Source organism: Muscardinus avellanarius (assembly GCF_963383645.1).
Source record: "Muscardinus avellanarius genome assembly, chromosome: 9".
Classification (NCBI taxonomy): Eukaryota; Metazoa; Chordata; class Mammalia; order Rodentia; family Gliridae; genus Muscardinus; species Muscardinus avellanarius.
In genome coordinates, this window is record NC_137795.1 from 9,185,286 (window position 1) to 9,198,345 (window position 13,060).

At 41.9% G+C, this 13,060-nt stretch overlaps 1 protein-coding gene across 1 annotated transcript in view; it reads right to left on the minus strand.

Moving 5' to 3' along the window:
• The window catches only part of CPVL (carboxypeptidase vitellogenic like), a gene marked incomplete at both ends in the record, with an annotated part of 118,657 nt that overhangs the window by 54,231 nt on the left and 51,366 nt on the right, over positions 1–13,060 (minus strand). Inside the window, 3 exons of the mRNA XM_080701991.1 lie at positions 6,283–6,456; positions 8,037–8,135; positions 11,980–12,111. Coding sequence (XP_080558117.1) covers positions 6,283–6,456; positions 8,037–8,135; positions 11,980–12,111 — 405 coding nt within the window. The remainder of the gene's footprint in view (positions 1–6,282; positions 6,457–8,036; positions 8,136–11,979; positions 12,112–13,060) is intronic.

Consider the following 13,060-nt stretch of genomic DNA (forward strand, 5'->3'; position numbering starts at 1 on the left):
AGTTGGCAGTTCTTCAAGACGCTATCAAGTTAACATACGGCCACACACTTCCACTCCAACTATCTGCCCAAGAGAACTGAATACATATGTTTCCACAAAACCTTGCACCGGAATGATCATCGCCGTATTATTTATAAGAGCCTCAAGGTGAAAAGAAGCTGATGCCTTTCAACAGATGAATGGGTGGCTAGAATGTGGTATAGCCAGATAGAAATATTATGTGGCAATAAAAATAGACAAAGTTCTAATACATGCTATAACATAGATGGGCAGTAAAGACATTACCCTAAGTGAAAGGAACCAGTCACAAAACACTGGCTCACACAGCTCCACATACAGAAAATGTGCAAAATCGGCAAATCCACAGAGACAGAAAGCAAATTAGTGGTTGCTAGAGGCTAGAAGAAGGAAGAATGTGGGAGTGAATGCTAATGAATAGAAGTTTGGGGAGGGGATGATAAGAATGCTTTAAAATTAGAGTGGTTTGATGGTTTTGAAAATTCATTAATATACTGAAACCTACTGGGCAAATCTTGTGGGATGTGAATCATATTTCATTAAATCCGGTAAAGGAATAGCACAAATAATTACTGTAATATATTTTATGTATCTCTCTCAAATGGGACTATCTCACATAATCACATAAAGAAAACCAGAAAATTCACACCTGTAAATCCCAGTACTTGGAAGGCTGAGACAGGAGGATTGCGGGTTTGAGGTGAGTCTCAGCAACTTAGTGAGATCCTATTAAAAAAATAAAGAAACGGGGCTAAGTATATAGCTCAGAGGCAAAATGCCTCTGGGTTCAAACCCCAGAACCAATTAACAAACAAACAAATAAATATGTAAACCCCAAAACAAAACAAGCAGAAAATAAGCATGAACATATGTTATTTGCTATCCTATAGACTTTATTCAGCAATTTCTAATTGTCCCACTCATCATCTTTTTCTGGTTCTGGATTAAGAAGGGTCACACATTATGTTTATTCTCAAGTTTCTTTTTTTTTTTTTTCAATCAGGAATAATTCCTCAGATTTTTTTCTCTTTTATAATCTTCTAAGGAGCACCAGCCAGTTATTTTGTGGGAATGCTTCCTCCTGATCAAAGTAATGTTCTACACTCGGGCAAAAAGGTCACATTGCAAAGATGTATCTTTCCCTATACAGCACTACGGGAGTACAACTGCCCATTTGTACCAGTACTGGGGATGCTGACCATGCTGCGTGTGCGCCAGGTCGGACCCTCCTCAAGTTATCACTTTTCCCTTCATAATAAGAATCTTGCAGAGGGACAGGTTGAAATGGTGTCAGTATCCTGCTGCTCATCCTAAAGCACTGGTTGATTTTAGCATCTGTCATGGATTCTCACCTGAAAAAGCTATAACACTTTCTTTTTTGTCAAAAAATGATCGTCTATGCCATTATTCCTTGTACATGTATTCATTGAAATTTCCCCCAATCATTTATTTGTTGACATCATTATGAACTCTGATTTTTAAGGGAATGCATATCATGTTTCATAAAATAGCATCATGCTTGTTGTAGGTTTTTCGTAGATTTTTCTCAGGTGAAGCAAGTCCCATAGGAGAGCAAATAATGCCTCACCCCTAAGATATCTGTTTTTAATTCCTGGAATATGTGAACGTTACCTTATGTAGCAAAAATAAGAGAAGATTAAAAACACTTTGCAGATGTGATTACACTAGGGATCTTAAGTTGAGGATTGTTCTGATTATTTAGGAGGCCCCTAAGTTACAATCACATGTACCCTTATAAAAGGGAGGTAGGAGCTGGATATGGTGGTGCATGCTTTTAATCCCAGTACTTGGGGGGCTGAGACAGGAGGGTCGCAGGTTCAACACCAGCCTCAGCTATTTAGTGAGGCCCTCTGTAACTTAGTGAGACCCTGTTTCAAAATAAAGAATGAAAAATTGGGCTGCGAGTGTAGCTCAGAGGTAGAATGCCCCTGGGTTCAATACCCAGTACTGAAAATTAAGAGACCCTGTTTCCAAATAATTTTTTTAAAAAATGGGTCTGGGAGTGTAGCCCGGAGGTAGAAGGGTTTCCAGGAACCCCAGTACCACTAAAAAATAAATAAATAAATATAAATAAATAAATGCTAATAAAATAAAAGGGAGGTGGGCTTCATATGAAGAGAAAGCAAGATGGCCACAGAGGCAGTGTGGGATGATACGGCCACGAGCCACGGAGAGCCAACAGCCACTGCAAGCTGGAAGTAGAAAGAAATAATTGGCCCCATGGAGTCCCTGGAGGGAGTGGAGCCCAGTTATCACCTTGATCCCAGCCCAGTAAAACTGTGGGTGGGAAAAAAAGTTCTGCTATTATACAACCAAGTTTCTGCTAATTTCTTTTCACAACCATAGAAAATGTATACAGATACTGTTTCTAGCTTACTAAAGTGCTTATCCTAACAGGAAGTAAATTTTAACCAATCTAGGATTTTCCTTTTAGTAAGATGAATATTTTTTTCTTTTAATAGTTTAGTGTGGTGAATTATATAACATTTTCTTTTTGTGTCTTTTTTCTTTTCTTCTTCTTCTTCTTCTTTTTTTTTTTTTTTTTTTTTTTAGTTCTGCAGATTGAACCTATGGGCATTCTACCTTTGAGCAGCACTCCAAGTTCTATTTCTTTGTTTTGTTTTGCAGTTTTCAAACTGCGTCTCTCTAGGTTGATTAAAATCTTACTAATTTGCTGGGCGTGGTGGCGCAGGCTTGTAATCCCCGCGCTTGGGAGGCGGAGACAGGAGGATAGTGTAGGTTCAAAGCCAGCCGTGCTGGCTTAAGAGGCCCTGTTTCCAATTAAAAATATAAAAATGGGTCTGGGAGTGTAGCCCAGAGGTAGAAGGGTTGCCAGGAACCCCAGTACCACCAAAAAAAAAAAACAAAAAAAAAACTCACTAATTTGCTGAGGCTGGTGTCGAACCTGTGATCCTCCTATCTCAGCCTCTCAAGTGGGAAAGTTTTCTGCATTCAGAAGATCAATTCAACTTGATTTTTTAAATTCACTGGCAGACTAGAGTTTCTACATAATCTGTTTAGGATTTCCACATCAATGTCCATAAGAAAGATTATTCCATGATATTTTTCTGTCACTTCCTTATCTGTTTTTGTAATAATATGACAGAATCCCCTAGGACAGTTCGAGGGTGTTTTCTATTCTCTTTGTATATATACAAATTTGTATAGGGCTGGAATAATCTATTTTTTTAAGTTTTTTATTTTTTTATTTTTATTATTTGTTTTTATATATATATATATATTTTTTATCAGTGCAATGTATTCATACATCATAATGGTATAAAGAAAATACTTTTGTAGACATACATGCACACATCGCCCAGTTAGCCCCTACCCAATCCCCATCCCGTTCCCTCCCCATCCCTCCTTCCCATGCTTGGCTTAGTGGTTGACATCTAGTATTATAGCAATTTATGAAATTTTGGTAGAATTTACATACAGAACCATTTGGGTCTGATGCTTTCTTTGTGGAAGAACTTTTGGCTCCTGATCCACTTTATTCCATGGTTAAGAACCACTCAAGGCGTTTGATTGCTTCTTGAATCACTATGAGTTACATTTTTGAAGAATTTTTTCCATTTTACCTATTTGTTGGCATCTGCTTCTTTCTGTTTCTGCATTACCTTTTAAAATTGCTGCTACTTCGATAGCATTCCTCCTTTTTTCTATTATTTCTTATCTATAAGCTAAACAGAATTACATTTTATTTGCATTTTTGATGTTTCAATATTGACTCCTAAAATAATTCCATATAGTTAAAAATAGGATTTATGATGCAAATTCTTTAAAATAGTCGAGATTTGCTAATTAGAGTGTTCAGATATTAAATGTGTAAATTTACACATTTAAAATAAATCAACCTGATTAGTTACATTGTTGAAATATTTTCTATCTTTGTTATTTTTATATGCCTGATTTAAACATCACAGGAACTCACGCATCAGTACCATTTTTATTCCCATTCTACAGACAAGAAAGCTGAAACTCAGAGAGCTAAATATCTTCTGCCAAAGAAACGCAGCCAACGAGCAGCAGAACCAGAACTCAAACCCCAAACGTCCAACTTCAAATATGCTCTCAAGCATCATGCTCTTTTACCTGCAGGTTCAAAAATCCCAATACTATTTGGACCTGATTCATCATGAAGATTTCAAATTGTTTATCATTTTAGTTGTTATGGAAACTTCCAATATGATAGTTCAAATGACCACCCAAGCACCTGAAATATCTGAAAAGAAATTGACCTGGAGCATGAAAGTAGATCATTATGAGAAGAGAATCAGGAGCAGTTTACACAAAGATTAATGTTCACAGAGAAAACATAGAAGGTGCTCACGGAGGCCTTCCTCACCTATTAGCGCTGCTCTACCTTGGCTAAGATGACTCTAGCACTGGCACACACACACAAAAAAAACACCTTCTATGTTCCTCTGAATAGAAGCAGGCACACTACTTTCTATGACAAATGAGAACGGCGTCTTCCATAAATATAACCTGAAGGATACTAATGTCTGAAGCCAACCTGTGTTGTTCTGATTCCATTACATATACATTGCGGTTCACCATCAATAGCAGACAAGCCAGAGATAATCGCTGCTGCGGGGCTGGGCCAGCTGGATCAGCGGATGCCCAGTCTGTTTCCGCAGCAGCAACTCTTTTGGTCTACATTCAGATTGACTGCATATTTCCTTTTTATTACGGAAATGTGGTTTATCTGTACCACAAAACTGTTTCTCGTCTCTCTCTCTCTCTCTCTCTCTCTCTCTCTCTCTCTCTCTCATTCAGAAGTGAAAAGTGTAGCAAATACTTTGATTTCAATGGAATCCATATGGTCTGTTTGAATGTCTGTATACCCCCACCCCAAATTCACAGGTTGAGACTGAATGCCCCAAGTGATAGAGCTGAGAGGTGGGGACTTTAGGGTGATGAGGTGTCGCCTTCATCAATAGAATTGGGACTCATGAAAGTAGCCCTGAAGGGAGCGCGTGTGCTCTTCTGTGACATAAGGATGCCCTGTGGACGCCCTGAGAAGGAGCCCTCTGTGTGGCAGCCAGCAGCCCTCTCCAGACACTAAACCTGCAGGTGCCTGATGGAGCCCCACCCCTAGAACTGTGAGCGACACATTTCTGCTGCTTTATAAATGACCCGACCTACGGTATATGCTGTAGCAGCGTGAGCAGATTAAAACTGTGGGTTTGGGTTACCTGGGCAACAGGCACAGAGCTATAGGGTCATTTTTAATCAGCAAAGTCTCTTTGATCAATCCCGTTCATCGCCTAAGAAGATTGGTCAATATCCAGAGATTCTATCATCAAATAAACTGTAAGCCCCACCCTTGCCTTAGCCAGTTGAAAAAAGACTTCTAGTTAAATTTATACAATGAGAAAATACAGCTCCCAGGGGCACAAATGAGTAGGAACTTCTCCCACTCGATAAAACCACTTGGCATTCCGTAATGTTATACTAGATTATGTCTTAAAATGCAAGCCTAGATTATGTCTTAAAATCAAGCACTAAGCTCTTTTTGGTTTAAAATAAATTGGTGGATGATAAATACCTAACGGATTGCAGACAGGTGTCTTGGCTGTATCTTTGGTACCACGGTCTTTTCTCCTGGCTAGTGCCAGTGTGGCTGTCGGGCTGAAGGCCCACACGGCAGTCCCATGTGTTAAGTATGACCATGAATAGAAGTCAGAGAAGAGGCCGAGCAGCAGTGCTTTCTGGAGATGCTCAGAAAAGGCTTGAAGCAGACCAACAGCAGAGGCCACTATATTTCCTCAGCAGAACCAAACTCCAGGATGGTGGACATGCTGGCCTAATCTAGTTAAACCCTTTCTTTCCTCCAAAGTAAATTCATCAGGTTCTGCAGGCCTATAATTGGGTCATAGACTCCATATGCCACTAGTTTCAGGTGACTATAAATAAGAGATACAGGTCAAACTCTATGTATTAGGGGCAGGGCCAGAAAAGTGGGCCTTGCAGGGATGGGGAGTTCTGAGCACAGTCTAGTAAGGATGCATTTGGTCAGGGAATTCCTGGACAGCAGTGCTAATTGTGCACTGCTCAATCCTAAGACATTCCGTTATGTTTGTAAATGGCATAAGAGGTTTTTTGTTTTGTTTCGTCCTTAAGGCAAATTACAAATGACACATAAGACAAAATAACAAGTAAGACAAACTCACCCCTGCTCTGAGAAATATGAAAAGTCCCACAAATAGGCAGTGACGGAGGCCAGCTGCTCACCTTGTAGTTGTTCATGATCTCGGTTAGCCAGGGCTTGACCGACTTCATGGTGTCCTCCCGCAAGTACTTTTCAACTTCGGCCCCATCACTAAAGGTCCGGTTTCCCACGTGGATGGCTTGTCGGACTTCAGGGAGTGATAAGAATTTCCCATAGTAACCTTGGTCCTCAGGTTCCTGGCAAAGGATGCATCATAAAGGTAACAGGAAATATGATTTAGTGGCAGGAACAGCCCGCTAGGAATAGCTATGAATTTCTCATAAGGAAAAAAGCAATCAACAAGAGAGGACGTGGCTGTTAACCTGTCCCCACTCCTGAAATTTTCACATGGAAGATTTCCGGTGACTTGAGCGAGATCCCTTTACTAAGGACAAATCTGCATGACCTGCTTCATCTTGAAGCCAATATCCAATTGGCCAAGGCTAAAGTTTTCCTTTCTGGAAACCATGTCTTGCAATCTATGTCTCCACATAGCAACCCCATTAGAAGGAAAAAACAGGCAAAGGAAAGAGATGAGCTTATCCAAGTCAACTGCTTCTTGCTGGTGGCTCTGTGGGAAGGTCAGTGGATCTCAAAAGACGAGGGTGTTGGTGTGGAAGTTGAAAAGACACAGATTTCTTTTCGAAGTTCTGCTGCTTATTAAGCCACCGGAGGGGGGAAAAAAATACCAGCCAGGGGTGAATATATCAAATGTAAAAACAGATGGTATTTTGTGAAGGAGACGAAGTTGTCTATGCGCCTTATTAAAAAAAATACTTAAAGGTACAAAAGGACAAAAATAAATGTGTTAAGCTTTGACAGTGTGTGCTTCATTAATAATCTTTGCTGACTTGTGAGTGTATTATCTTGCAGAGAAAAGAAGCAGTCACAATTTTTTTTTCTCTTCTCTACCGTATGTTTTGTTCTTGGTAGAATCTAAATTCAAAAGCACAGGACTGGCGATTTCTACTGAAGCTGAATTTGTATTTTATTTACAAATAATTCACAAGACAATTTTCAAAACAGGATGTGTTGTCATACGGACTCAACAAAGATTATACAAACCCAAACTCCCCACTTGGGCTCTCTTTCTCTTATTTGATTAATTCTGCACAAAAGACATCAACTTTGGCCTACTTTTAGGAAAGCAACTCCTTGAATACTTTAAGAAATGTTCCAGCGGGCTTGAAGTGAGAGCCGTACTAAATGCACTAAACATCTGACGTTAGAAGGAAGACAAAGCAAATATTTTCACACAGGATTTGGCGGTTTTGATTATCCAAGCCATCTTAAGTACAGAACAAAGAATGTGGGCATTTTCAAGAGGCTCGTAAACATGCTCCAAAATCCAAGGTCCCCAGCATGACAACCTCAGCCCCCACCCATCACAAAAGCTCCTCTGTGAAACAAGATCTGGGGCGTCTGAGTTCATCAGAGGAGAGCAGCAGGAGTTGTGTGCGTGTATTTTTCTAACACTCTGCGCCCCAATATGGCGTAAAAATACAATGCACCCAATTAAAAAAAATCAAAAGAAAGCGTTCTGCGTTATCTTGAATATCACTCATTCTCTATCTGGAATATCATACAGGCTGATGGTCAGATGACAAGACTGATGGGAAACAAATCCTATAGGTTGCTAAAGGAAAGCACGCAATATGGTTTGGACGTATCTGTGCAATATAAAGTCAGTTACGCTGTTTTCCAAATTAGAGGAGGCCTGGTTTTTGCCAAATGTTTTAAGCAAACATTACGATGGGCTTTAAAACATTATCCTTACCGTGCACTGTAAAATGTTATAGTAATTGGAACATCCGGTCACATTCAGAAAGTAAGACGGATCGCTTGTGAGGTCGCCATCCAGGAGTTTGTCTAGTACCTAGTAGGTCAGGAGAGATGGAGAAAGAAAAGGAAAACGTCAGGTGGGTAGACTGCGCAGGCATCTGTCATTTCATTTCATTTAGCCAGTAGCTTTCTATCTCTTCACTGAATTCAGAGCGTTTATTACACATCTCCTCTGTGCTAAACACTGTCCTAGGAATTAGGGAAACTTCAGTGAAGAAGTCAGACCCTAAATCCTTTGTCTAGGAGCTTAGACTCTAGGTGAGCCAATAAGCAAGCATTGCTAAGTCAAATATGGAGCATGGTAGGATATTAAATATCTACTATTAGGGAGTGAGAAGAATACAAGAGGAATAGGTGCCATGTGTGTGTGTATGTGTAGGGGACAATAAATAGTGGGGGTCTTACTTAGAAGGTAGCATTTGAAGCCAGGCACGGTGGCAAGTGCCTGTGATCCAGTACTTGGGAGGCTGAGACAGAAGGATGACAGGTTTGAGGCCAGGTTTAGACTGCAGGAGTGGGCCTTGCGGGAAGGTGCCTTATCCTGGATTTCTGACCCCTCGCTCAAGGTGCAAGGAGAGAGAACAGAAGATCTGAGCACACAGGCAGGAGTGTGGAATAGTGGATGTCATCTTTGGATTCCTGATGTAATGGTGGTCAGTGGAGCCGAGAGCCATCAGCTTGGTTGGTGTATTTTCTCCCCCTACATGCGGTGCATGGGGCAGGCCTAGTGTGCCAGCGAGGGGCATTTAGCCAGGGCTGTTTAGCCTAAGGCATTGGAGAAAGTGCTAAAGGGGCTTAGGGGTGTTGCCTGGTCCTCAATATTTTCCAGCCACGCTTGGGCCCCACATCTGCTTGTGCTGCTTGTACAGAACAGAGTGTTCTGGCTGAGGGTAAGCTGTGGCAGGGAGCCAGGGAAGTTCTGCTGGCCATGATGGCCACCCTGGCGCAGGGCTGCATCTGGAGAAAGGGCCACTGTCCTCTAGCAGCGGAGGCATCTGCTTGCCAAACCCTGAACCCCAGGACTATGTCAGCCCAGAGGAGGTCTTTTTTTTTTCTTTCTAATCTGCCTACCCAGAAGGGGCACCATAGGCCTGCAGTTGTCCTGAAGAAACATAGTTATTTTTAATTCATCTTGAGAAATGACCTTCCACATTAATGAGAACATAAAATCAACGTTTAGGAATGGATGTGTTAGGGCTCAGGAGGAGGCTCAGTGGTGGAGCATGTGTTTAGCTTGTACAAGGCCCTGGTTCACTCCCCAGAATGACAGGAGGAGAAAAAAACAAAAACAAAAAACAGAAGAACGGCTTTGCTTTCAGAAAGAATAAAAAATCATTTGGTGTCAAACAAATAAGGTGGGCGGTCCCAAAGTCTGAAATCCAGATTTTTGCTGATTTCATAAGGAAAATGTGTTTCATGAAGGAAATTTTGAGACCCAGAACATGGTCACAGGAAGAGAAATTGACTGTTTTGCATCTTGTAGAATCTCTTAAGGTGCCCCAAGATTTTTACAGAATGCCTAAAAATTGCTATAAGAGAAAAACTTGGGTGGAGTCAGGGGGATCAATTCTAGTTTGGGGCCTCCCATAATCTATTTGTGCGTCCTTTCGTGATTCATTGTACCCCTCTAGGCCCCACCATTATCATCAATAGTGTGTGTGTGTGTGTGTGTGTGTTCACATGTGCACTCAAGTGAGTAGTATCTTCTATGTCTAAAGTCCAGTCCAGTTGTGAGTTACTGCTCTTTGATTAGTTTTACAGAAGCAGAGCATCAAATAGGCTTTATCATTTTTTTTTTTTTGGGTGGTACTAGGGTTCCTGGAAATTCTTCTACCTCCAGGCTACACTCCCAGACATCTATTTTTTATATTTTTATTTGGAAACTGGGTCTCTTAAGCCAGTGCGGCTGGCTTCGAACCTGCACGATCCTCTTGTCTCCGCCTCCCAAGCGCGGGGATTACAAGCGTGCGCCGCCACGCCCAGCCGAGGTTTTATCATTAATGCTTGCAATTTTGACATCCATATTCTCTTGGATGTCAGGATTTCTTGGAGTCTTTCTCTGCAGTCATTGAAACATTTCAACCACTAGCTGTTTACTGTCCACAGCCCTTTTGAGTATTTGGGATGCTGCACCATGTACCACAGTCTGCTGCCTGCCCTCTTCAGACCTTTGGGCTTCTCAGATGTCCTTGCCCTTGGTGCAGAATCCCCGTGTACTTCTTTAAAAGCACATTAAATGTCTCATTTGAAAATCAGTCTCATGCCCCATACAATTTAGAATCAATGCTAAATTCTAAAAGTTCCTCCCCCTCTCTGTCTGATTGCCACAGTAGACAGCTAAAATCAGCCTTGAAAACATTGCAAGTTGAAGCATGATTCTTCAGGTGCTGGGTAAGAGTCACCTTCCTTCATGTCTACTCTTGCACAAGAAACTCTGAATATACACTTTGTGGCTATATCTGGTGTCCTGGCACAGAAAGGAGAGCCGGTTAGCATCCCTCGGGATGGTGAGGACATCCCTCTCTCGATCCATTTGCACAGCTTGCTGCCATCAGACCTCCTAGACAGGGCAGACACTGCCTCCAGAATGTGGGGTCATGTCCTGGAACCCTACTTGTAAGATGGAGGAAAGCTTTAACTGACTCCTCTCTCTCCCCAAGTGTGTATGTCTCTCATTTTGATCTGAATCAGCTTATCTGCAAGGTCCAGAAGACTAATAAGCTCCAAAACTTGTGTACTTGTAGGTTTTTGTCACTCTCTACCCAGCAAGATTACAATACACCAAATCAAAGTATTACAAATGCATTGCAAAATTGCAAAATTTTAAAAATCCATAATGACTTTAGATACGCTGTTGTAGTGTATGTGTAGGTTTAATTTGTTCATTAAAACAGATGAGAGTTCTCAAAGATCAGTCCTGGCCTCGTTAACCAAAATGTCAAACAGAATGACTCGTAATAAACGTGGCATAGAGCCCCAAGCAAGATTGTTTACATATGGCCTTTGTCTGCAGTGGCCCCAAACGCCCAACTTCCGGGATCCTATTATTTAGTAGACTCTTACATTTTAAATAACCAAGAAAGAAAAGGGTGAAGAATATGACCATATTCTCAGATCCTGAAGTTGAATTTTAGAGGAACAATGTAATAATATTCCCAAATACCAATGGCTCTGCAAAAGTTTCAAATCACTATACTTCATCATCTTTTTCCCTGACACATAGTACTGGGTGACATTTGTGGTACACTGGGGTCACTTCTCCAGCTGAAACTCTGTGAATATAACCCTCCTAAGTGGTTTAGCACACATGTGGAGATGTATGCATTTACTCCTGGGGCGGCCTTTCTTCTGACTCCCATCCAGTGGGAGGCCTAAAGGCTACACCTTCAGGCCTACACAGCATTTAAGAAATCAGGACGAGCTGGGTATGGTGGCGCATGCTTGAAATCCCAGCATTTGGGAGGCTGAGACAGGAGGATTGTGGTTCGTGGACAGCTTTAACTACTACTTAGTGAGGCCCTTTGAAACTCAGTGAGACTCTGTTTCAAAATAAAGGGTAAAACGTAGGGCTGGGGGTGTAACTTGGAGTAGAATGCCCCTGGGTTTCATCTACAGTACCGCAAAAAAGAAAAAAAAAAAATCAGAACAGTTAATAAAAGACCCAGCTAGATAAACGCTCCAAGATAAGCTCAGGTCTAAAATGCAGCCAAAGTAAACTCAAAGGGGCACAGACAGTCCATCTCTTCAACGTGTGCCCGCTCATCTCGCAGCTAGATGCTCCTCTCACAGAAAAATGCCGGAGCACCACGGTGCTTCTGCTGACCCCGCCCCTCAGATGGTTTTAATTGCTGGAGGGCAACACGGGGCCCAGAACTCACTTCAAAGGCCCGCATCCAGTTTTGCTCCTTGATGTGTTTTACACACTCGTTGCACTGCTTCTGGAAGTACTTTTTCTGCTTCTCATCCAGCAAGCCAATTTCGTACAGGAATGGTGCGTAGCCCTCTATGATCTGAGGACAAAGGAGACACATGGCGTGAGGGATGGAGAGGGTGAGAGTCAGGAAGCCCGCTGCTGAGGGAGATAGGAGTCGTCCGTAACTGTCGCCCTTGCAATGACAAAGTAAGACGATTATACACGCACCACAAAATATGCAGGTGCACCCACACACCCCACCAGCACAAGGCACACCCAACGCACAAGCACACACAGCACACTCGCACTTACACTGATAGCCAGTGCAGGCTAGCATCATAAATGGACACATTAAAAACACGGTGAATTTCGAAGAGCTAAGGCATAAAGTCAGCTGGCATTGCCCTTTACCAAGTTAGGCCTCTAAGGTAAAAGTAGCCCATGTATCTGTCCATCTGATTTTTAAAAAATCAATCTGTTTAGGTTGTAAAAGGTAAATGACCCAGCCATACCCTTGCTTGGTACCTTTCCAAGGGAACTGAAGTTAGAATGCTATGATGACATGTGCCTACCCATGTTCATAATAGCATAATTCACAATAGCCAAATCATGAAATCAACCTGTGCGTCCATAAACAGACAAACTACTAACAAAGCTGTGGTATAGACACACAATGGAATTTTACTCCACATAAATAACAAAATTGTGTCATTTGCAGGGAAATGGCTGGAGCTGAAGAATATTATGCTAAGTGACACCAGCCAGGCTAGCGAGTCAAGGGTTGTATGTCTTTTCTCATATGTAGAAGCCAGAGAGAAAATGGAAATAAAGGGTCTTCAGTCCAAACGAGGAGAGAAAACAGTAAAATAGTAGGAGGAGGTTGGAGGAGGGAGGCGGGTGGGGAGCACTGACGACTGAGGAATGGAGCAGTTCAAAGGTTACGGCCATACAGGGTTTCACACCAAACTCATTCACAGGTATGGAGAGAGGAAGGAAAAGGTGGGGCACGTCTATAGAGGGAACTACACCTACCAACGTGCGCATGT